At 36.5% G+C, this 26,620-nt stretch overlaps 1 protein-coding gene across 2 annotated transcripts in view; it reads right to left on the bottom strand.

The window, feature by feature from the left end:
* FOCAD (focadhesin) overlaps window positions 1–26,620 on the bottom strand; it is a 338,731-nt gene that overhangs the window by 297,473 nt on the left and 14,638 nt on the right. For both annotated transcript variants that reach the window (XM_063080862.1, XM_063080864.1), the window contains exons 2-4: window positions 15,980–16,068; window positions 12,864–12,938; window positions 11,010–11,164 (exon numbers count right to left, since the gene is read on the bottom strand). In XM_063080862.1, the coding sequence (XP_062936932.1) occupies window positions 11,010–11,164; window positions 12,864–12,938; window positions 15,980–16,036 (287 nt within the window). In that variant the 5' untranslated portion in view covers window positions 16,037–16,068. The remainder of the gene's footprint in view (window positions 1–11,009; window positions 11,165–12,863; window positions 12,939–15,979; window positions 16,069–26,620) is intronic.

Below are 26,620 nucleotides of genomic sequence, written 5' to 3'. Positions count from 1 at the left end.
AAACATAAAAAGTCATCCTTCCTTGGTTGTTCTCCTGCCAAATAAAATAAAGAGGAAGAAGCTAAAATAGTACAGAAAAGCTTCAATAATACAACAAGATATGAATACAGTGTCTCTTTGGTTGCTAGTCATTTCCTACATGATAACAAAGCAGTTAAGTTTCCCTAAGAACAGGGTCATAAATAAAAAGACCCTAAGAGACAAGAATTTTCTCAGTAAAGTATCCTAAATCTTAACTCCAAATAGTTCTCAGAGTCATTTTTAACCATTAGAACTTCATCAATCCAGGATCAAAGACTCACTGAATCCAAAGGCTTTAGTCAAAACCTACTCTAGGGATTTTTAATATCCTATGCAAGATTTCATTAAAAAGTAGACTTTAGTAATCTCAGAAACAACTTTAATTTCCCACACTTTAATAAACTTTATATTCCCAAAATACATCAATTGCAGGTCCCTTCCCTGTTTGGAAGCACAAAAAGGCATGCAAATCAAGTGCTAACCTAGTTTATCTAGAGCATAATCTTCCTACCAAACACATTTTTAAAAGAAGGGGGTGTGAGGGAAGCAGCTGAGCTGAAATTACAGGCTATCATAACACCTCAATATTGAAAACTGAATACCTGATTCCACGTGAGAGTAAGATTTTCATTCACAATCCCGTTACTAAGCAACTGTAACAATGACTGCATAAGTGTTCTAGAAGGTAATACAGTTAAGGGGAAAAAAATCTAAGAAAAATGGGAAACTCCTTGCTTTGGGAATCTTTATCTCAGGATAAAGTCAATGTAAAAACAAAAACAAACAAAACCAAAAACAATCTAAACTCAAAACAAGCTATTCCTTAAAGTACAAGAAAACTGTATGCTACTATACTATACATCATTCACTGTAATTTCAGTTTTAATTTCAAATTCACATTCAACTGGTTATAATGATTTCCTTACTGTGTTTCCTTTGTGGTCCCCTTCTTTCCTTCACTCTCCCTAGGGAATCTTTTTTTTTTTTTTTTTTTTTTAATTTCCTTACTGATTAGAAGAACATTTTAGAGCTCTTAAATCCATTTCTTTGTTTACAGAAGCTATAAAAACAAGTTTACAATTGTTTCATGTTGCCTCAGCTTTGAACCGAGAACACCAAACTATTCCTTTGAAGAGAACAGTCTCAAGCAGAGCCAGACACTTTCCCAGCCACTCCCTGAAGTTTAGACAACCAGAACACTGCAAATGTCAAGTCTTCTTCAAAATTAGACTATACAATGTAGCAGGCTCTAAACCAATGTTCCTCAAACTGTGGGCTGGGTTTCAGGTGGGAGGAGGGCTTCCATACATGTTCCAAGGGAATTTTATGGACTAGGCCTGCAAAGGGCCAACGAGCAGGTTATAAAGCTGGACAAGATGGCCTCACCTACTTTTCCTTCCACCTCTCTGTGAAACTTTCAAAATCTGCTGCAATGCTGAGAGAGCGCCACAAGCTACATTCTCTAAATATCTATTCTACAGAAGGCTGCTTCTTACTATTAGCTTTTTCTTCCCGCCCTCCCAAGCCCCTTTCTCAGTTCCTTAAGAATGTTAGTCTAGAAGATAGACAAGATGGAAAGATAAAGTTTTAGAATTATTTTTCTAAATCAAAGATAAGCAATCACGGTGTAGCTCTGTTCCCAAGGTGCCTCTGTATTTCAATAAACCTCTATTTTAAGAAGAGAAATCCAGAGACAAAGATAAACTTAAATACTGGAAACTAAAGACCCAAAGCATCTTAGCCAAAGTTATTTCTGCTTTTAGATCCCAAAGATAGAGATGATTTTCTGTCTGAGAAGATTCCCTGAGCAGCATTAGAAGGAGGAGATTGTTTGCATCTCCTGTTTTTAATTAGCTTGTTTCTTAAATTTAATTCTCATTTTGCTTTTTTAAAAAAGCATTAACAGTGCAAAATATAGTCTTTGTAATCATTTCAAACCACAAAGCTCTGCTACTTGAAATAAAGCAAATGAAGAAAATTCTGTTTTCTAACATGCAAATAATTATTACCTTTACTGGCAACAATAAACTTAGCACTTACAATAATACATTTAATGATCAAACTGATCCAAAAGTCAAATTGGTTAGCTTCAGGGTCTACTCTGTCTACATCTCCCTGTGGCTAACAGTTTAGACAACATGAACATTCACAGATAAGAAACTTTTAAAGAGACTTTCTAGTATCCTTCTGTTGTTAAATTCCTATATTTGCTTACTGTAAAATTCAAGGCTTTCTTCCATACGTTGGCCATATTTCCAAAGAACCTTGAAAACTAATGGTCACCGTATGTATAAGATTGCTCACTGAAGCACGGTCTGTTATTGCAAAAGATTGGAAACAATAGGGAATTGGTAAACTATGGCTCATCCATACAATGGAATATAACACAGCTAGAATAAAATGAGAAAGCTCTTTATGTATTTTGTGGAATGAGCTCCAAGATATATTTTCTCACTGAAAAATGCAAAGTAAAGAATACTATGTATAGTAGTCTACTATTTCTGTTTTTAAAAAAAGTAAAAAACATATATATACACATATAAATGTTTGGTTATATGTGCACAGAATATCTTTAAAAAGATAATAAGACCTAGAAACAATTTTGCCTCTGTGGAAAAAAACAGATACAGGAATAGGAAAAAGACATCACCTCATATACCCAATGTGAATGTACTGCTGTCACGCTCTTTTACCTGCCCATAATCCTGTTCGTGACACCAATTGTCAAGCTAGGTCTGTGTCTGAAGCTCACAGACCCCTCAAGCCCATTCACAGACTGGGTCACAAACCCTTCACATGCCAGGCTGGGTCACCAGACCCCTCACATGCAGGTCTATGAGCTAGGTAGCCGGCAAACATGTCCTTGGAAGCTGTAGGTCAGAGAGCATGGCCCCACGGTGCAGACGCCTGAAGCAGACACCAGCCAAATTCACGGCACTGCACCTGCTCACTAACTCACCTACACACAACCTATCCACAAAGAATGAACCACACCACCCGCAACCGGACAGGCAGGTGAAGGGACCTGATTAAATTATTCTATTTTCCCAACAACTGCCCATTGAAAAAATACATTTTTAAATTTAAAAAAAAAATTAAGGTTATTGACAATTATAATATACACAGATGAAAGGCTAATTCACTATCAGCAAAGTTTATACTTTGCAATTTACAATAATGATGATGGATTTATACTATGTGTAAATGATATCCCACATAGCATAATTTTCTAAGATGATCTTCTAGAATTAAAGGTATAATCTAGCCTGCTATAATTACCCCCCTTAAATACACAGAAGAAATTACTCTGACCCCCTTAACTGCTGATATGCCAACTTTTGAATATAAATAGTAAAACTACACAATGCAAGTAGGTTTTATGTTTGTAGATCCTAAGGCATTTGAAAACTAAAAGGGTAAGGCAAAATCTAGGTGGCTTGCTTAAGGTCAGCCAATAAGTGTGGAGAAAGACACATAAAAATCTTAACTTTTAAAAAATCCTCCTCAAAACTACTTGTTCAAAGGATATACAATAGTATCATTCTCTTTGTTTGTGGGTGTGTGTGGGTGTGTGTAGAAACTGAGAGAGAAAAAATGAGTAAGTTTTTAGCCATGATCAAACCCTTATTTATTCAGAAATATTTGGTCATCTACTGAGCATGAAAGAGTGTGCTAGATACTAAAATACAGGTAAGTAGGTAGCTGGGTAGGAGGTAGGTCGATAAACACACACACACACACACACACACACACACACACACACAATGAGAGAGCAAATAGCCCCGCTGAGAAGAGGGAAATGTCTGAGCCAGAAAGGAGACATCTGAGCAGACTGGAAAGCTGATGAAGATGATATATATGGGGGAGGAGGGGAAAGGAAAGGAGCATGCCATCTCTGCGGCCACCAGTTCGGAAAAAAGCCTAACCAATTTCTGGTTGGGAATAGTGTGGTAGGAGAGTTCCCAGGTCCGCTTGAAGCTGCCGGAGAGCTGGCTGCAGGTGGCCGCTAGATTAGGTCTATGCCGGGGGGATACAAAGGTGAAAAAGTCCCGAGAAAGATCTACACAGTGCTACAAAGGCACCCAGAGCGACCGGTCATCTGTGCCTACCAGAAACCTGGTAGACTTCCTGGGCGAGGCGGTGCCGAGCAGGGTCTTGAAGGCCCAGCTGATAGACGAGGGGTGCAGAAGACACGCCCCAGCCCAGCACAGTGCGCACAGAGGGGGAAGACCTGCGGCCAGGGAGGCGGAGACTCGACAGAAACCACACACCCTGTGGGGTCGCCACTGCACGATCCAACAGCCTGGGCCAGAGCACAGGAACAGGGAGAAGTCCTGCACAGGAAGTGAAAGCTCAACAGAGATCACACACCCTGTGGTACGTGATCCACCAGCCCAGCAGAGTCCAAGCTGACCAGAAAGGTGGCTCCCCAGAGAAGCCCAAGACCCGAGGCAACCACACACACAAGGCACTAGAGGCCAACTGAGCAGTCACGGAGGGAGCCATACGAAATTGGCAACCACAGCAACATCCTAGTTAGTCATTAGTCTCAAACCGGTGGACTGTGAAACCCCCTGCCACAATGAATAAACATCAAAAAAAAGATACCAGAAATACAAAAAATCAAGAAAGTACACCACCAAAAGTAAATAAATCTCAAACTCTAGATCCTATAGAACAAGAAGCCCTTGAAATGACTGACAAGGAATTTCGAGTGATAATTGTAAGGAAACTGAATGAGATACAAGAATACTCAGCTAGACATCATGATGAAATGAGGAAAAGTATACAGGATCTGAAAGAGGAAATGTACAAGGAAATCAATGTCCTGAAAAAAAATGTAGCAGAACTTGCTGAACTGAAGAAGTTATTCAGCGAAATAAAAAACACAACGGAGAGTTTAACCAGCAGGCTTGTCGAAGTTGAAGAGAGAACCTCTGAACTTGAAGATGGGCTGTTTGAAATAACACAAGCAGACAAAAAGAAAGAAAAAAGAATCAAGGACATGGAAGAAAATCTGAGAGAGATATCAGACAACCTTAAGCGCTCAAATATCCAAGTCATGGGTATTCCAGAAGGGGAGGAAAATGGAGATTCCATTGAAAACATATTCAACAAAATAGTGGCAGAAAACTTCCCAGGTAGGAAAAGTCACAGATCTTCAGATCCAGGAAGCTCAACGATCTCCAAACGTATTCAACCCAAAAAGGCCTTCTCCAAGACATGTCATAGTCAAATTGGCAAAACTCAGAGACAAAGAGAGAATCTTAAAAGCTGCAAGAGAGAAGGATCAAATCACCTATAAGGGAGCCCCAATCAGGTTAACATCAGACTTTTCATCACAAACCCTAAAAGCTAGAAAGGAATGGGATGATATTTTCAAAATACTAAAAGACAAAGACTGCCAGCCAAGAATACTCTACCCTGCAAGGCTATCCTTCCAAAATGAAGGGCAAATAGTATATTCCTCAGACAAACAAAAACTGTGGGAGTTCACTACCACACGACCACCCTTACAAGAAACCCTCAAGGGAGTACTGGGTTTGGTTCCTGAAAAATAACTACCACTGCCATAAAAACCCAAGAAAAATCAATACCCACTTGTATAAAAATGGCATTCATGAAGAGAAAACAAGCAAACAAAAACGCTATCTACAACCTAAGGAACCAACAAACAAAGAAACCAAACAGTAAATCAGAAAGCAAGGAACAAAAGACACCTAAGACAACCAAACAACCAATAAAATGCTAGGAATAAATCAACACCTTTCAATAACAACTCTTAATGTAAAAGGCTTAAATTCCCCAATCAAAAGACACAGACTGGCTGACTGGATCAAAAAGGAGGACCCAACTATATGCTGCCTACAAGAGACCCACCTCACCCATAAAGATTCACACAGACTAAGACTGAAAGGATGGAAAAAGATTTACCATGCAAACAGACAAGAAAAACGAGCTGGAGTAGCTATTCTTATATCTGACAAAATAGACTTTAAACTAAAAACCATAAAAAGAGACAATGAGGGACACTACTTAATGATAAAAGGACTGATCCAGCAAGAAGACATAACAATCATAAATATGTACACACCCAATGTTGGAGCAGCCAGATTTATAAAACAAACTCTATTAGACCTAAAGAAGGAAATAGACACTAATACCATAATAGCAGGCGACCTGAACACCCCACTGTCAATATTAGACAGATCATCTAGGCAAAGGATCAGTAGAGAAACACAAGATCTAAACAAGACTCTAGACCAATTGGAATTGTCAGATATCTACAGAACATTTCATCCAACAACCTCAGAATATTCATTCTTCTCATCAGCACATGGATCATTCTCCAGGATAGATCACATATTAGGTCACAAATCAAGTCTCAATAAATTCAAAAAAATTGGAATTATGCCATGTATCTTCTCAGACCACAATGGATTAAAACTAGAAATTAATAACAAACAAAACTCTGGAAACTATACAAACACATGGAAATTAAACAGCATTCTACTTAATGACATATGGGTCCAAGAAGAAATCAAGCAGGAAATCAAAAAATTTATTGAAACGAATGAAAACAATGATACATCATACCAAAACCTGTGGGATACTGCAAAAGCAGTATTGAGGGGGAAATTTATTGCATTAAATGCTCACTTCAGAAGAATGGAAACATGGCAAGTGAACAACCTAACACTTCACCTTAAAGAACTAGAAAAACAAGAACGATCCAAACCTAAAGTTAGCAGACGGAAAGAAATCATTAAGATCAGAGCAGAACTGAATGAAATTGAAACCCAAAAAAACAATTCAAAAGATCAACGAATCAAAAAGTTGGTTTTTTGAAAAGATAAATAAAATTGACAAACCATTAGCATGGCTAACAAAAAAAAGAAGAGGGAAGACTCAAATAACCAAAATTAAAAATGAAAAAGGCGATATTACAACTGATTCATCTGAAATACAAGGAATCATTCGAGACTACTATAAACAACTATACGCCAACAAGTTTGAAAATCTGGAGGAAATGGATAAATTTCTGAACACACACAAGCTCCCAAAACTGAACCATGAAGACGTAGAAAATTTGAACAGACCAATAACAATAAAGGAGATTGAAGCTGTTACCAGAAGGCTCCCAACAAAGAAAAGCCCAGGACCAGATGGATTCACAGCAGAATTTTACCAAACATTCAAACAGGAATTGACACCGATTCTTTACAAACTATTCCAAAAGATTGAAACGGACGCAAATCCCCCAAACTCATTCTATGAAGCAAACATCATCCTGATACCAAAACCAGGTAAAGATATAACCAAAAAAGAAAACTACAGGCCGATATCCTTGATGAATATAGATGCAAAAATCCTCACTAAAATACTAGCAAACAGAATACAGCAACACATACGTAAAATTACTCATCACGATCAAGTGGGATTCATCCCAGGGATGCAAGGTTGGTTCAACATACGCAAATCAATAAATGTGATACACCATATTAATAAACTCAAACACAAGGACCATATGATCATCTCTATAGATGCTGAAAAAGCATTTGATAAAGTTCAGCACTCATTCATGACAAAGACCCTCTATAAGTTAGGTATAGAGGGAAAGTATCTCAACATAATTAAAGCCATATATGCCAAACCCACTGCCAATATCATCCTGAATGGGGAAAAGCTGAAAGCTTTTCCTTTAAGAACAGGAACTAGACAAGGATGCCCACTCTCACCACTCCTATTCAACATAGTGTTGGAAGTACTAGCCAGAGCAATCAGAGAAGAGAAGGAAATAAAGGGCATCCAGATTGGAAAAGAGGAAGTCAAACTGTCCCTGTTTGCAGATGACATGATCCTATATATCGAACAGCCTAAAACCTCTACAAAAAAAACTCTTGGAATTGATAAATGATTTCAGCACAGTAGCAGGATACAAAATCAACACACAAAAATCAGTAGCATTTCTTTTCTCCAATAGTGAACATGCAGAACAAGAAATCAAGAAAGCCTGCCCATTTACAATAGCCACCAAAAAAATAAAATACTTAGGAATTGAGTTAACCAAGGATGTGAAAAATCTCTATAATGAGAACTACAAACCACTGCTGAGAGAAATTAGAGAGGATACAAGAAGATGGAAAGATATCCCATGCTCTTGGATTGGAAGAATCAACATAGTGAAAATGTCCATACTACCCAAAGTGATATACAAATTCAATGCAATCCCCATCAAAATTCCAAAGACATTTTTCTCAGAAATGGAAAAAAATATCCAGTCATTTATATGGAACAATAAAAGACCACGCATAGCCAAAGCAATGCTGAGCAAAAAAATTAAAGCTGGAGGCATAACACTACCTGACTTTAAGCTATACTACAAAGCTATAATAATCAAAACAGTATGGTACTGGCATAAAAACAGACACACTGACCAATGGAATAGAATAGAGAATCCAGAAATCAACCCACACACTTACTGCCATCTGATCTTTGACAAAGGCACCAAGCCTATTCACTGGGGAAGGGACTGCCTCTTCAGAAAATGGTGCTGGGATAACTGGATATCCATATGCAGGAGAATGAAACTAGATCCATACCTCTCACCGTATACTAAAATCAACTCAAAATGGATTAAGGATTTAAATATACACTCTGAAACAATAAAACTTCTTAAAGAAAACATAGGAGAAACACTTCAGGAAATAGGACTGGACACAGACTTCATGAATACAACCCCAAAAGCACGGGCAACCAAAGGAAAAATAAACAAATGGGATTATATCAAACTAAAAAGCTTCTGCACAGCAAAAGAAACAATTAACACAGTTAAAAGGCAACCAACAGAGTGGGAGAAAATATTTGCAAAATATACATCTGACAAAGGATTAATATCCAGAATATATAAAGAACTCAAACAACTTTACAAGAAGAAAACAAGCAACCCGATTAAAAAATGGGCAAAAGAGCTAAGTAGGCATTTCTCTAAGGAAGATATACAAATGGCCAACAGACATATGAAAAAATGCTCAACATCACTCAGCATCCGGGAAATGCAAATCAAAACCACATTGAGATACCATCTAACCCCAGTTAGGATGGCTAAAATCCAAAAGACTATGAACGATAAATGCTGGCGAGGTTGCGGAGAAAAAGGAACTCTCATCCATTCTTGGTGGGACTGCAAAATGGTGCAGCCTCTATGGAAAATGGTATCGAGGTTCCTCAAACAATTGCAGATAGATCTGCCATACGACCCAGCTATCCCACTGTTGGGAATATACCCAGAGGAATGGAAATCATCAAGTCGAAGGTATACCTGTTCCCCAATGTTCATCGCAGCACTCTTTACAATAGCCAAGAGTTGGAACCAGCCCAAATGTCCATCATCGGATGAGTGGATATGGAAAATGCGGTACATCTACACAATGGAATACTACTCAGCTATAAAAACGAATGAAATATTGCCATTTGCAACAACATGGATGGACCTTGAGAGAATTATATTAAGTGAAACAAGTCAGGCACAGAAAGAGAAATACCACATGTTCTCACTTATTGGTGGGAGCTAAAAATTAATATATAAATTCACACACACACACACACACACACACACACACACACACACACACACACAAAACCGGGGGGCGGGGAGAAGATATAACAACCACAATTACTTGAAGTTGATACGACAAGCAAACAGAAAGGACATTGTTGGGGAGGAGGGGGAAAGGGAGAAGGGAGGGAGGTTTTGGTGATGGGGAGCAATAATCAGCCACAATGTATATCGACAAAATAAAATTTAAAAAATAAAAATAAAAATATAAGAAAAGAAAGGAGCATGCCATGCAGAGGCAGAGCACATGCAACGGCTCAGGAAGAGTGAACAGTTGTGTATTTCTAGAGAAGAGGATTCATGGGTTTATATACCATGCTTAAGAGTTTGGACTTATAACTATAGAAAGCAAAATAAAAAGAAAAACCATGGTTCCAAAGAGACACAAAGAGATGATGTAAGGGAACAGAATAAGACTTATGAAGAAAGATTAAAAGGCTAGACGCTATTTAGCCTAACAGACTTCAAGCCCAGGAAGGCATCTTCCACAGATTGATCATTACAGCTGTATTCTATCTCTACTGAAGTCAGAGAAAAAGACTAAGCACTCAGCTCTGATGATACTATCTTAAAGGTGAGTAGAAAATATCAGGGCAACAAGTAATCCCACGGAGAGTGAGGAAGGAGGCTTGGTGAGAGTTGGGGGAAGGGGACAGAAGCCCAAGTGATTTAAAGTAGGCAAAAATGAAGGGTTACAGATCAAGGCCATTTCTTGAAGCAAAGAGTGGCATCTCCTTTTCAGGGAGTATTTTACAAGACAGCATCACTGTTTCAAATATGGTCCTATTTGACCGTCTCAGAATGGAGTCAGTCCCTTTTATCCATTGTGATTCCATTACCCCCAGCCTGTGAATGGACTAAATACGGTCATACCAAACACATTCAAAGAACAAAATATTATTAACTGGGAATAATCAGGAGGAAGACATCCCTAAATGACAAAATACTTTTAAAGAAATTAGTGCTATTATGTTCTAATACACATACTAATGCCAAAGGCTGACCAGTAACAGTGTATAAACTGTACCAACTGTGAAGAAGCAGTTTATGGGCAATCTTCTTTCTTAAAATAAGTCAGGAATTTGCATATAATTGTGAATTATAAACTACTTAACTATTTTCTTCATAAAAAGAGAAATGATAAATTTAAGTAGAGCCCCAAAATTTAAGTACAGCAAACGACCACAAATTCCAAAACTGTAGGGTTAAAATAGTATGATCTTACCACATATAAAATATCTGCATGACATTTTAAGGGAAAGAAAAACGATTGGCAAGTAGGGTGAATGTTGACCCTAAAAAAGGACTTAGTGAATTTTTTTTCCTAAAATCTTTAACTGTTGACTGATCATACAGGGGGAAAGATTACCTGGTTGATGGAATCAGGTTGAGTATCCCATTGAGAACATAGCTGAACTCTGCATGATCCTGAGCAACAAGTGCCACCAGACCCTCACAGCAGGCTGTTCGAACCACTAAGTTGTCACTACAACACTTCTCCCACAGCAAATTCAAAGCTGGAGTCTGAAATTAAACCAGTGATTAAAAGATACTTCTGATGAGCAGCAAACCCCCACACATACCTCAGCCATTTATCAATGTGCAATTCATTCACAGCAGGCTAGCTTTCTTCTTTGATTTTAAAGGGGGGGGGGCACCAGAAGGGCACATAAGTAAATATAAATTCTTATTCTGAAAACCCTATAAAAGCAGGGATTTTGTAACTTTCTCAGGAACCCACAACCCCAAAAAGGCTTCACTGTTAACAATACACCTACTTTGAATATATTGTTGGGTTAATCTAAATGGGTTAAGTCCATTTAGATTTACACACAGTTTTGCTTTTTTAATTAAAAAACATATATAATGAAGCTATTTTTTCTTTCTCCTGACATAAATTATTAGGGAAATACATAATTTGGGAGAAAAAATTAAGATCTTCAGCTCCCAAAGAATAGCTAAGGAATAGAAATCAACATCATATTTTGGCCACTTTCCCTCTGTAGCTGGCTGAGAGTCTTTTCAATCTTAGGATCCCACTATTCAAAGAACAATACAGTTAACAGTCAGTCATTGCAGAAAGGAAATATCTATATTCCATTTCTCCTTTTGTTCAGAAGGAAATTGTATTCACCTGTATGGACAATATCAAAGGGCTCTAAATGTCATTACTCCATTACCAAGCCAGGAAAACAAAATAAATGAATAAACAAACTGTTGCCTCAAGTAATACTGTGTCCTCATGAAAGTAAGCATTCACTTATTAGTAGAAGAGAAAAACATTTAGTCACAGGGATTTGACATTCAATAAATCCTGACAGTTTAAGTAAAACCACTAGATCCTCACCAAGTACATAATGTGATTATAGGCAGGATTAGGATCAGGGTTCTCAGAAAACCTAACTTATATGACTATATACAAACACCAGATAAATGCCAATTAGTGAAGGATATACCCCTACATTTACTTGAATGTGTCAGCAGAAGCTGTAAAGAAATGTAACTTGGAGGAGCTAATCAAAAAGAATGTGAGAAAAAGGAAATCAACTTATTTCTATTGTAAAAAGAAAATCTTATTTCCATCATCTATGTTCTCTATAAAGTGCACCTTAGAGCACCTCTGTTAAGCAGCTTCCCAACCAGCATGTCAAAATACACAATGCTGATCAACCAAAACCCAAGCATTATATCTCAGTAAACTGGCATTGCTTCAAATCTGAGCACTCACCTGCCCCGTGCATGGGATGGAATTTTTCCTCCAGCTCCAAGTGCAATGCATGACCTTTCCAACTTAGAACTCACATCTGGAGCTGACCTGAGGCCTGAGAAATCTCCTCCACCCAAAGAGAGCCATTACATTCATTTTCTTTATTAACCAAAAATATTTCCTCCAAGGTAACCCTATCAAACTTCTTTAAAGCATGCCTTGCCTCATTTTACCCATGTTATTTTTCATTAATAGTCATAAGAATTACTCCCCTTAACTCCCTTCATGCCTCAATTTTAGAGTTTGTTGTAATAAATTTTAAAATTTAAAAGAATGCTATAGAATAAAAACATGACAAAGCAAAAAAAAAAAAAAAAAAAAAAAAGCAATGAAGTTCTCACAGTTCAAAATCATTTCTATAGTGACCCAAACTATGAGAGAAAGAAGACAAAGGCATATGTGATCCAGCTGGCAGCAATGTCTGGATAGAATTAAATCTCAAAGTTAAACACAGACCTGGTTTGTAGATTGGTGGATCTTTTCTGAAAAACCATTTTCCTTTAGGACTGCAGCAATAAGATGGCCCACAGCCTAAAAAGCAAATAAAATTAATGAACTCATTCCCTAAGAAGTTCTTTCTAAACAGTGTCTATGAAGGTAACTAATATCAATACTAGTTAATATGAGTATGCCAGTCAGTCAACTGGTAGTAAGCAAAATTCCCATTCATTGAGTGTGTGCTATATAGAAGGTACTAAATTAGGCACTCCATGTACATAATTTTCAATCTTTGGAACAACTCTCAAGGTAGGCATTTTTATCCCAGGTTACCAATAAGCAAAGTATAGTTCATAGGTGTTAAGAAAATTGCCAAATTTTCAGTTCAAATAGCAGTCACTTAGTATTAGAAGATAATTTGATATTGCTTAATCCATTAAACCATGAGATAAATGAGAAACCCCAGTTTTTAGAATCACTTTGCTTCTAAATGAAACTCATGCTTCATCATACCCTTAATGAAGATGAAGAAAACTCATCCCCACCTTTATGACTATAGCCCATACAGATCTGAACCAATAAGTCTTCCCTCCACCACCATTCTCCCTCTTCTTAGCCCTATGATTTTAACTTCTTTAAATTTTTCTCATAGGTTTCAGCCCTTTAATAAGCTTTTGGTCTCATAGGTCTCTAAAATTTTCCCATATCCTGCATTAGTCAAAAAGCCCAAAATTAAATTCAACACTCTTAAAAGGAGTTTTAATTGCATAAATACACAAATATCATTACTTCCTACCACCCCAATTTCACTCTGCTAGTTCTTCAGCAGTACCCAGCACTCCTGTCTTACAGCCAACAGGCTAGCAACAATCACAGCCATTCTGTGTACAGACTGGGAAAAACTTCCCTACTGCAATGACTGTCCATCTTGCACTTAGGACCAATGTATGATAAAACTGTGAGTATTGGTCAGTCTTGCAAATTTCCCAGAAAAGCTCAAATAATACAGCATCAGCTTCTTACTCATTTGTGTGTGTGTATGTTTCACACATTGGAACTGACTTAAGACCTCAGTACTTGATGGTGTCAATTTTACAATACAAGTCACTCATTTACATGAATATCAAGTTTAGTTCAATTTGCTTTCTCGTACCTCCTGGTAAAGGGATAGTAACAAGAACTGAGGCCCAGTGAATAGTTTGGGTTCCTACTTTACAAAACATACCATATTTCATTGACTGTAACTGGCCATCAATTGCAAGATGCACCATTATTTTATGTACCACTAAGAAAGAAAAAAGGCTGCCAATTAATCTACGATATACAAAGCTTCTTATAATTTAACATTTTGATTTTGTATTAACAAAAGAGCTCTTTTAGACTCATTTGGAAAAACATGGCCAACCTCACAAATGTGCAGGCAATACCAACTATACTTATTGCTGCCATCAATTACTAGATGTAATCCAGTTTCAAAGATGTTAAAATGTGAAAAAAATGTGTGTGAATCAATGAAATATGGTGCTAACACTGAGTAGTGGTTACAAAAGAACAATAAGAAGTATTCACAGAAGATAGAGCACAATCACAAGAACCTAATAAAACCAATATGAAACACAACAGGGGCAAAAAAAAAAAAAAGCTATAGTTCTTATTTAGAAAAAGGAGTAGGGCCGGCCCCGTGGCACACTCGGGAGAGTGCAGCACTTGGGAGCGCAGTGGCGCTCCCGCCGTGAGTTCAGATCCTATATAGGAATGGCCGGTTCGCTCAATGGCTGAACGCGGTGCGGGCGACACCAAGCCAAGGGTTGCGATCCCCTTACCGGTCACAAAAAGACAAAAAAAAAAAAGAAAAAGGAGTAAAAGAAAATAAGCGTAATTCTATACATCACCCCACTCCCCACCAGGTTCAATTTTTCTAATTTACTTTTCAATTCATCTTCTAACAATCAGAGATAGCCTAAATTGATTTCAAAATACAAAACCAAGGATAAATCAGCCTACACTGCTACTTTTAGTTTTCCATAACAGAATTTAAACAGACATCCTACATTAAACAATACATATACACCTTTCACTTAACAGTAACACATATACATATTTGTTAATTATCTATGCTAATAAAGGGCCACCAGGCACAGAAAAATAAAAATTGTAGACCGTATCCTCCAAGCCTTTGTCTTCTTCTTCATGGTAAGAACCTGTGGTGCACAGAGTACGATATGACTCTAACCCAGTCAGGTAGAAGGGAATCTTGCATAAGGAGTTTTCTACTCCTCATGGAAGGGTTCCCCACTACCCAGCTAAGTCAATTCCCACAGCAGGCATCTCCGAAGTTAACTGTTGAAAGTATCCAAGCCACTGTACGTTGTTAAATCTTCAGGCTGCCTTCTGCTGGTCTCTTAGCTTTTTTCTCATAAGAAAAAACAATAAGCTATTATGGTACCTTGATTAACCAGAATGCTTCTAGTTAGCTAAAGGCTAATCAGAAAACCATCTTTGTTTTAACTATTTGTTTTCGTTACTGAAAAGCTCTCTTAAAAAAGTTATCACAATCTCCTCCCTTGGTAAATAGATTAAATTTTTTAATCCAGGATATTTTACTTATTGGATGCCATTATAAAAGTCTATTATCCTTAATAGTTATACAGAGATAGAATATATCTTTTTCAATATTAATCCCTCATACTCTGTGGATATAACCATTAACCTCTATTCCCAATAATTAATTATAAGAAAAAAAAATATTCAGTGACCTACTAGTTAATCAAGATTTTATTATCTCTAGGAAGAAAAATATGAAAAAACATAGAAACTGCAGTCAATCGATTTCAAATATTTGCTTTCCTATGTCAAATATATATTTTCAAATTAACTCATATAAAAGTTGTTTAATAAAATAATATAAATTTCTATATGTAGGAGAATAAAATATTTAATGTTAAAAATATAAAGTTCAGGGGGGGAGGGGGGGAGGGAGAAGGGAGGGAGGTTTTGGTGATGGGGAGCAATAATCAGCCACAATGTATATCGACAAAATAAAACTTAAAAATAAAAATATATAAAGTTCAATTAATAATCCACCAAAAATGTTTATTTGTTACCATGAAGCAAAAATAAATAAACTAAATTACCTGTGATTGGATAAGAGAATTTGGAAATTCAAACCTTTTCCTGATATCATCTGACATTTTTGCTTCTCTTACATGTATGTATGCAGCTTCTGTAACCAAAACAAAAGAATATCTGTTAGTCTTCCAATTGGTTTGAATTGGAGTTCAAACCAATTATTCCTCAAATAATATGACTGTAATTCATTCCAAAGACAACAATGGAAATAAGGCAAAGGGTTCTGCAGAGTAATTCCTGGCATAACCTTCATTGTTAACCACTTCAGCACTCGAATGTCATGATTGATAATTAAACTAAAAATGCCGAACAGCTTCCCATGAGAGTTAATCCTGAAACAGGTGAATTCACACCACAGAAGCTAAAATATATCCAAATGTTCAACCACACATTTGAAACAAATTAATTCTTTTATGGATCAAAACCTGTAAGGGAGAAAGAGTCAAACTGTCATAAAACTGTTTAAACTATGCCTCAGTCGGTATGAGCCTTCTGCTAGTGACAAGTGTGAAACCAAGGTGAACTTTTTTCAGGAAGTTTAGAAATGACCTAGAAACACAGACATCAAAACAGACTGCTTGTCTCCTAAAAGAGGAACAAGAAAGCAATTAGCACCAACTTTCAATATTTACATCACACCTCTCATTCCTACTGGGATCTTCAAAAAAAAAAAAAAAGCATGCAAAAAGGATGAAGGAGGGCAAGTGGTATAGTGGAGGAACCAATAAGAGGATTTCCTAAGGATCCTAATTTATTTAACTTCCATGCAACAGTGAACCCACCAAATTACACTACTTTGAAAAAAGGTGTTTTAGGTCACCTATTTATTACAATATAATTAAAACATAAAACATATGTCAATACAGTACCCTAGATTACCTTATAAAAATAACAGGCAGCAAAACCAAATTCTCTTGATCTCAAAAAACAAAGCATGTTGCATTGAACCTGTACATCTTTCTACCTACTCTCCTCCCTTTCTTCCAAAGCTAAACTCTGTGAATGGATAGGATAATGTATACTGGCTTTTTTCTTCAACATCTATGTCCAACTTTACTCCATTGAATTTGACATTCCATAGGACTGAAACAACTTGTTCTAAAACTACAAACTATTTCCCAATCTAAATCTACTCATTAGCTTAAGCAGGTCAAAATTTCTTCAACTTCCCAAATGTGTCAATCACTCCTTGCTTAGAATTTCCTTCTCCCTTGAATTTCATAATACATTGTAACAGAATTTCCCAAAGTATATCCCTAGGAAACCCAAGAAAAAGAGATCTCCAGGAGAGAAAACAAAGATTCTGTGTGGACATGTATTCCCAACTTGAACATTTATTCATTCATTTAACAAATTTTATGTGTCAGGCACTGTTCTAAGTGCTTGGGCTATATCAGTAAGCAAAGTAGACAAAAATCCCTACACTCATGGAGCTTACAGTCTAGTATGAAGAGACAGATAATAAATAAGAAATAATGACATAAAATATAATACATTGAACTTTCAAAAAAAAAGAGAACAAAACTGTGGTTATTAGAGGTGGGAAAGGGGGAGGGAAAAAGGGGTTAGCAAGAAATCAGTCAAGGGTCACAAAGACGGATTACATATTGTAAGCATGAGTATACTAATTATCCTGATTTGATCACTACATATTGTTCACATGCACTGATATTCAATTCTGTACATCACAAATAGAAATAATAAACTATCTTTCAATAAAAAAACTATCAAAATATGTACATAAGGTGATAAGTGCTATGGAAAAAGAAAGTAAAGCAGAGTAAACAGGATGACAAATGGGGGAACAGTACATTTTCTACTTTAAATATGGTGGTCAGGGTTGGTCTCGTCTACAGAGGTTGCCATTTGAACAAAGACTTAAAGGAGGAAAGGGAGTTAGTTAGCCATACAGACATCTAGAGGAAGAATGTCACAGGCACAGGACATGGTGCAAAAGCCCTAAGCTAATAATGTGCTTAAGACTTGACTTAAGAAGAACAAGGAAATGAACATAAAGCACAGTGAAGGAGGAAAAGAACTGGTAAATCAGGGAGTCAACAAGAAGCCACATCATAAAAGGCCTTAGAGGCCACTAGCAGGACTGATGCATTTATTCTGAGTGAAATGGGAAGCTATTGCTGAAAGTGGTAAGATTTTAATAGAATCGTCTGAAGTAAGAAGTGGTCAGATTCCAAATATATTTGAAGGTAGAGCCAATGTGGTCGCTAATGGATAGGATGAGAGTACAGGAGAAAGACAGGAGTCAAGGATGACTCCAAGGCTTTTAATCTGAGAAACTTTATTTTTAATCCCAATTCCTTTGGGCATTTTACACATTAAATAAAACAATTTCTATATTACTTCTTACTATGGCATTTTTTACTAAAAGGAAAAGACATTGTTGCCATCAACTGAGAGGGGAAATGAGTTTTGTGTGGAAAACCAGGAATTCCATTTTGGACAGTTAAATTTCAGAGCCTAATAGATATCCAAGTGGAGATGTCAAGTAGAAAGTACGATACATGAATCTAAAGGCGCAGAGAGAGATCTTATTTGGAGATACAAATAACAGTGCATATTACTAAAGAACCTGAGAGGGTCTAAAGCAGGAAGTCTATTTAACTTTGCTTAACCCAGAGTTTACCAAATTTATCTGGTCATGCCACCATGGAAGTACCTGTGAACAGACTATACAACCAGACTTTCCTGGAATACACGTTAGGAAACACTGCTCTTCAGACTTCTCCTATTCCTCTGTCCTTCTGCTTCTGAGTTCTATCTTCCTCCCTGAAGGCACTCCCAAGCCTCGCTGCCTGGTGCTCTTTTCCCTTCATAAAAACTCTCCCACACCTATCATCCATCATCTAGTCCAGATCTCCAAGCACCTCCATACTCTGTTATGAGTCTCTAAAACACCAGAAACTGGGGATGTCAAAAACAAAACATATTTCCTCTCATAAAAAGTACTCTCATTTCAGTTCATCTTTTCTCACCAGTTCTCCTCTCACAATGTCCTTCACCACCATCCTCTAAATCCAGTCAGTCACAAAGTCAGTTTCATTCTTTATAGCATCTCAGAGTCTCCTTTTTCTCTCCATTTGTACATTCATCATCTTAGTTCCTCATGCCAGGCTTACTCCAGTAACTGCTTAGTCTTGGGGCTCTCCACGCTTGAGTTCATCCCATACATTGCTGTCAGATCAACTGTCCTGAAATGCTATTTCCATCACATCATTTCCCTGTGAAGAATTCATAGAGGGTTTCAATTGCCTATCAGATTAAATGCAAATTCTGATGCCTAGCTTTTAAGACCTCTATCAACAGTCTTACCCATTCACCTTCATTTTCACTGCTGTAATTCCATTCTAGCTAAAATACTTTTCAAAATGGTCCCACATGCTCAAAATCTGTTCATCCATAAGGGATTTTATTTATACTCTTCTCTCCTACATAACATGTCCTTCTCTATATTCTCCCACTATTTAAAGAATAAATTCTTTTAATAGCACATCTTCGCTGTTAAGCCATTCCCAACTAGCCACATCAAACAGTAATTAGCTTGCTTTATATTCCTTCAGCATTACTGCATTTGGTCTGACCCATACTATCATGTGACTATTTACATCATAATTGGAAATCTTTTTCTGTAAAGGACCAGACAGTAACTACTCAAGTCTGCCATTGTAGCATGAAAGCAGCCATGGACAATATATAAACACACAACCATGACTGTGTTCCAATAAAACTTTATTTACAAAAACAGGAGGCAGGTGGGCCATAGTTTGCTAACTCCTGGTTTATATAATAACTATTTTTTAAATAAATTTATAAAATTTCTTGGCATAATTGCTACAATTAACATTCAAATTCAGCCATGTGCTTCCAAGCATCTAGGGTAAATACATAAATAAAATTATAGTGCTTTTATGATCTAAAAGATGGAAAAGTACTCTTTACCAAAGAAAATATTTTCATGCCTTTAAACTCTGAAGGAAATTTCTCACAGTGGGCTTTATATATGGAATACAGAGTGGTATAACAGGCAATACTCTCAATACCAGAAGCAAAAAGAAATTTTATATTACTTCTTTTTTAAACAAACCTTGGAGGATAAAGCCATGGGTATAATATATCATGTAATTCGGCAAAACAGACTCTGCTAATGGGGTCCAAGTACAGAGTTTTCTGATGATCTAATCTAACTCAATAGAAGATAGACTTTAGAGTATCCAGAGAAGCAGATGGTTATCAATGTGTCACAGAACAGATGTACACAAACGTCAACAATGATAGAACTATATTGAAGAAAATGTGGGGCTATACTCTGATCCAGGCCCAGAATGCTGGAATCCTAAAATGGTTTTGGGAACCAAATGAGCAGCTGGTTAGACTAATAGCTTATTATAGCAGTGAAGAAGCTGAGCTGTCTAAAAAGATGACCTTGTCTCCAGGAGGTAGGCCAATGTTGTAAAAGAATGCAGGTTTTATAAAATTACCTAAGTATAGATGACACATATCTAAGCTTACAAAAGACAGTCCTAATTTCAGTGTCACACTTTAGAGAATGAATATTTTTTTAAAATTTATAGTAACTTTATCTTTCCTAACAAATAGCTATTAAGCATTCTCGAAACCACTACCCAAGCTGCCATATGATTTGATATCCTTGATTTGCTATCCTTGGGCTACAAATTGCAAGTGTCTTTCATCTGCTGAAGACTTATATTTCAAGGTTAATCACAAACATTTGGCCTTTCAAGGTATAAAAACATCATATTCTCTCAGGGAATTTCAAAAAAGTGTACACATGCTTGCTTTAGTATTGGCAGTGCAGCATTTGTCCTACTTTATTTTTACTCTCAACTTCCTTTGGGCATTTTATACATTAAAGAAAAACAATTTATATATTACTTCTTATCATGGCATTCTTGCTAAAAGGAAACCGGTCACAGTACGACCCATAAACCACATGCTACAAAAATGAGTGTTTGATTTTAAAAGATTTATCTACAACCTGTCATTACGCCTTTATTGTCTGTCTAAATATAAATCAGAAAGAGAATTTTTAACGAGATCTTTTAAGTTCACAGTAAATCAAAGCATTTGTTTAACGTAAGCAATTATCATATTATAACTGCCAAAGTGTTTCAGCCCCATAAGAATACTTCCAAGAAAATAAAGCTATCAGTTACACTCTAGAAGTAATAAAAGAGTAGCAGATAAAGCACTTTGGGTTTTCAACTTTCTCTCTCAATAGTTTCTCTAGGATACGAAAACACATTACCATATACCACACAGAAGTACTTAATGTCAAACCTCAAATGAAGGGCACAATCTAAAAATCAAGAGAAAATCTAATTATATTCATAAGTACTAGCGAAACCCAGCAGAGAGAGTAACTGATTATACAAGGAAGTTGGAGGTGGGTGGGCGGAGGTGCAATGGTCACAGAGAGAGATGTTTGATTTTGAGCACTCTTAACTACCAAATTTCTATACAGGAAGGGCTCAAGGGCAGCAAGCTGGGTGAAGTCAACAGTACATAGAGTACATTCTTAAAGCTAGTTTACATAAGCAATGTCATCAGTAAACTGATAAAAATGTATATCGTACTCCATTCATAGTAATGGGACTATATGTTTCAAAGACACAAAATCTAGGACTTTTTTTCTAACATTTTTTCAACTACTGCAATTATCAGTGATCACATTTGCTTAGTTTCTTCTTCCCACAAATTAGGCTATGAAACCATCAGCCTGAGGGTTTTAAGCATATGTTTTGATAATTTTTTTATTTTTTATTAGTTTGTTGTTTTGTTTTGTTTCAGATGGCTTTTAGAAAAGCCAATGGGCACCATCAATAAATGTGAGCTAGTTTATGAATTTATCAAGAAATGGCTCAGGGGTATATTACAGACTCTCCCAGTTGATTGGCCCTGCCCCTAAAAAAAAGGGGAAAAAAATCTGCCTATACTTTTCAAACACCTACCTTGTCCAATGTTTGTATCTTCCTTATTCTTCCACTTGCTTGGCTTCTCCCCTACTGCTTCCCGGTTATAAGTATTTCTGAATATCCTCTCTAGGATCTGGCAGCCTGGCTCTGTTTCATCACCCTCTGTTAAATCCTGACACCTGCTAGAAACACAAGCTTAGCCTCAGCTCTTGCCGCAAAAGCTTCAAAATTCAACTGCTACCGGCACACCCAAGTAAACAGGACAAAACAATTACAACCCTCCTAACTATAAGATTCACAAAAATGGAAAGATCATGGGGAAATCTCAACAGAAAGTTTTTAACATTAAAGAGCAAGTACAAGAAAACAGTGATTTTTAATCATATTCTCAAAGAGACCACTAAGTCATACTTAAACTGACAGTAGAAAACACTTTTATGTTAGCCAGTAATTTCAAAATCAAGCTGAAGTAGGGGTAATCAAGTGGTGTGACAGAGCCACATGGTCAATATTATAATCAGAGAAAGCAGACACTACAAGATGTAAGAGACTGCTACCTGTCCTCCAATATCTGTTCTCCTCTTCTTCTATATTAACAAAATGTAACCTGACCAGCCTCATTACACTTCCTGGCCTCAAGTACGGCTAGGTATGACCACGTGATCAAGTTCTCTCCAGTGGAGTTTGAGCAGAACTGATGCTGCCATTTCCAGGCTGCAGCCTGCTTCCTCCACTCTTTCTTCTCAACCACAACCAGGTCTTGGCAACAACCCAGATTTAATCATGCATGTAAAAACAATGTTCCTAAGACACTGTTGAAGAAACAAGATGGAAGAAACCTGAATCCCTAAATGACAGCTTGGTGCAGGGCTACATACCTGGAACTCCAACTACTATGTGAAAAAAATAAACTTCTAACTTGAGTGAACCACCACATTTTAGGCTCTCCTTGTTGCAATAGCTAGTACAGTACTTCCTTAGCTAATATAATGGACTTGACATCTCTCTTCTGTCATTTTTTTCCATAGGAGAAACAAAGAAAGGTTTAAGCAATTGCCAAAAAAAAAAAAAAAAATCATCAAAACGAGTTCAGGGGAAAAGGGGGGTTTCTTCCAACTCAGCATTCTTTCCATTGGAACATCAGTAACATGAGGCATGACCAGCACATTCCACATCACTGCACAATATCCCAGAATTTGAAGACCTATAATTCAAGTAATGAGCAAGTTTAGGTACCTATGAGTTCTAATGGTCTCACTGGTTGCAATTTACTAAAAGTACATCAAATTGCAATCAAATTCCTGCCCTTACAATTTAGTTCTTTCTTAGCTAATATCACATGCTACTTACAGATTTTGAAATGAGTCTATAATAAGATCAAAGGCAGGAAATTCCAAGTTAGAACTGACTGCTGTCCAGGAGAATAACGCACTAAACTAAGAAATAAAACCATCAATTTTAATAATGCCTGATTTGTTACAATGTTTTCTTCAATTATTCTTGAATAATCTTTTTAAAAGTGCCATATATGTGTATTTATATGTTAAATGTATAAAAGGACATAGATGAAAAATAGTGATTTTTTTAAATCCTGGGATTTATTTCTCTCTAGAATTTTTACAGTATTCAATCTGTCTTCAAAGAAGTCTTTAAAGTTAGCCCTTTTTTCATTTTTTCCAAGATTACAACTTTTTTTTAATACTTTTGCTGCACCAAAAGAGGAATTATTCAAATTGCTCAGTACAAGACTTTTTTTAAATAAAGATTTTACATTCATACAAAATAATCTTTATAATGCATTTACAAAAATACTGATGCCCAATCATTTTAAAGATCTTACTTTAAAGATTTCAAAGATGTATAAATGTCTAAACTGAAGAGCAAAATCTCCATATTCACAGTTTTACTTCACACATCATTCAGTTAACTAAAATTTAGTAAAACGTCACAAAATGTATGTGATAGGTATTTTACTTGTATTTCCTCCCCTCAAAAATAACTCAAATTTTAGGTACTGGTTCTCTAAAATAATTTACTTAATTTTTAGCAAGTATTAATATGGTACAAAGTAAAGTATTTATAGTGTGATAATATGACATTTGGAATTTTCTATAAAATATTCCATTCCAGGTGGGGAAAAAAAAGGAAATGACAGATAAAACAAAAATGTCTAAATGTTGATAATAGATGGGTACATTGGAGTTCATAATATTAATCTTTATATTTTTACATATGTTTGAAATTTTCCATAATAAGGTTTCTAAACTCCATGTATGTGGATCTCAGTAGGCACCAGGCAATATATTCTAAGCACTTTATATGTATTATCTCATTTAACCTCCACAATAACCCTGAGATGGGCACTCATTTTACAGATGAAGAAACAGAGGCACAGAAAAGTTAGATAACTTCCCCAAGGTCACACAGTAAACAGGGCAGAGCTGTAATTCCAAACCAAGTAGTCTGACTCCAGAGTACATATGCACACATAGAAAAGCCTGGAAAATATGAATTATGGGTGATTTTTAATTTTGCTCATACCTATTTTCTAATTTCTCCATGAGAAAATGTATTTATAATTTTAATAAAGTTACCAAAATATAAAAATCTTATTCAGATTCTAATACATTTTTTAGAAACAGGTGAAACAGCTTTCTGACACCCAAATCACTACAACCACAGAAGTCATTAAAAGGTATCATAAAGTGAACAGAAACAAAGGGACATTTGTCAAATGATAAGATTTCCTTGCTAGCCATTTTTACCAATGCTTTACAGAAAGAGCAATACAGAAAAGGGGTCATTATAATTCAACCAGATAGATTCAATTAACTTTAGACCATTTAAAAACTTACTTCTTCCATTTTTAAGTAGAAATATAACCATTATAATTTTCCCAATTAGAGTCCTGGGAAATTTTACACCAAAATAAAAACTCACTGTTGAAAAAAATTATGTAGACTGATTACAAGTTTAATGACAACATTTTTCTTGATTGCTACAATGTGACCAACCTCATTTGTTATTTTCCATGAAAAATGAAAACTAAATTATTAAATTCACATAGAATGAAACAGGTATAGTTTAGTTATTTTAACTTCTACACTTAGTACTAATGAAAGCTGAAGTCCTTATGAATAAAGGAATTTTACAGGGAAATAGTAAATTTCTCTATTATTAACTAAGTCACTGTAGCCCAAAGTGAACATGGAGAATATCTCTATATTCCAGTCCTAGATGGACACAATAACAAAAACAAAGTAATCACCACACTATTAGAAGAACCATCCTGAAAATGTTCAAATGAATAAGATGAATAGTTCACTGTAAAGCAATGACATACATTCTCATGCAAACCCTAAGACCCTAAGACGGTCCTTAGAGATGATGAGAAAACACCTTTAATCTGATTAAGCTTACGGTTTTACATACCTCTGTCATCAGACTGACAGAGCAACCTGACACAGGAAGCAAAGCACATGGGCTGGGGGGAAGGGAAAAAAACACACCTGTATGCAAATCCTGACTCTAGCACTAGATATTAAAGTTTAGGTAAATCACTTAATACCTTGGAGCCTGATTCCTCACTGGCTAAACAAGGTTGTGTGAATAACAGTATAAAGTGTGCCTGAAAGCCAAAGGGGTCTTACACACAGTAGGCATTCTAAAAACGTGTTTCCTCCCTTCCTTGATGTGGGATAAACAAGGAAGATGAATAATGGAAAAGAATTTGAGTTTTAATGATCAGCAGGGCATCTTTCCTCAAAGACCACGGTAGGATCTTGCATATCGTCACCAGATACAGAAATAAGACACCAGCCCCAAGGTTAGAAAACACTTAAGATTCCCACTCAAAATATAGTTGATTTTTAACTCACCTGCTCAAAACTTTTCAATAGCTTCCCACTGCACTTTGTAATAAAATCCAAACTTCTTACCACAGCCAAAAGGCCCTAAACGATCTGGTCTCACAACTCTGTCAGCCAGCCACACTGACCTTCAGCCTACTCCTCAACCCCGTAAACTCTTTCCTCTGGCCTCTCAGCCTCAAGTGTTCTTGCCGTTGTTATTCCAAGAGCTGACTCCTCTCACCCTCCATATCTTCCCTTGAGCCTTCTCTATCCCCGCAACCTCCGTAACCTCTGCCGCCAACCCCCGAGACTCAGATAGTTAACCCACCTGCCATCACAGTGGCTCACTACTATATCCTTCAGAGCTTTTATCACAATCCCAAATGATTGTCATTTACTTATTTCTGTTTTGCCACCCTATACCCCCCACACTCGTAGTGTAATGCAAACTCCTGAGGACAGGGACCTGGTCTCTCCTCTTGACTACTATATGCCCAGCATATACCAAGTACCTTTGCAATAAAGATTCACTAAATAAACACAAAGCAAGACAAAGGATTTGGAATACAATGTTGGATTAAACAGCTCCTACGTGCCAAACCCTCCACAAAATACTTTAAGTAACTAATCCCATTAGATCTTCACAATAACTTTGAGATATATATTATTAACTCCATTTCCCACATGAGGAAAAATGAGCTGAGAGAGACAGTAACTTGCCTGAGGTTAAATAGTGGCATTAATAGGATTTATTGAGAATTTTATCTATGCCAGGCAGGTATTGTCAAAGCTCTTTACATGTATTTTCTCACCTGATATTCAAAACAACCCATGACATGAGTAC

This window comes from Cynocephalus volans, chromosome 16 (assembly GCF_027409185.1).
Source record: "Cynocephalus volans isolate mCynVol1 chromosome 16, mCynVol1.pri, whole genome shotgun sequence".
NCBI classification, from domain to species: Eukaryota; Metazoa; Chordata; class Mammalia; order Dermoptera; family Cynocephalidae; genus Cynocephalus; species Cynocephalus volans.
Note: the sequence above shows the minus strand (reverse complement) of the source record. Positions and strands in the feature narration are given on the sequence as shown.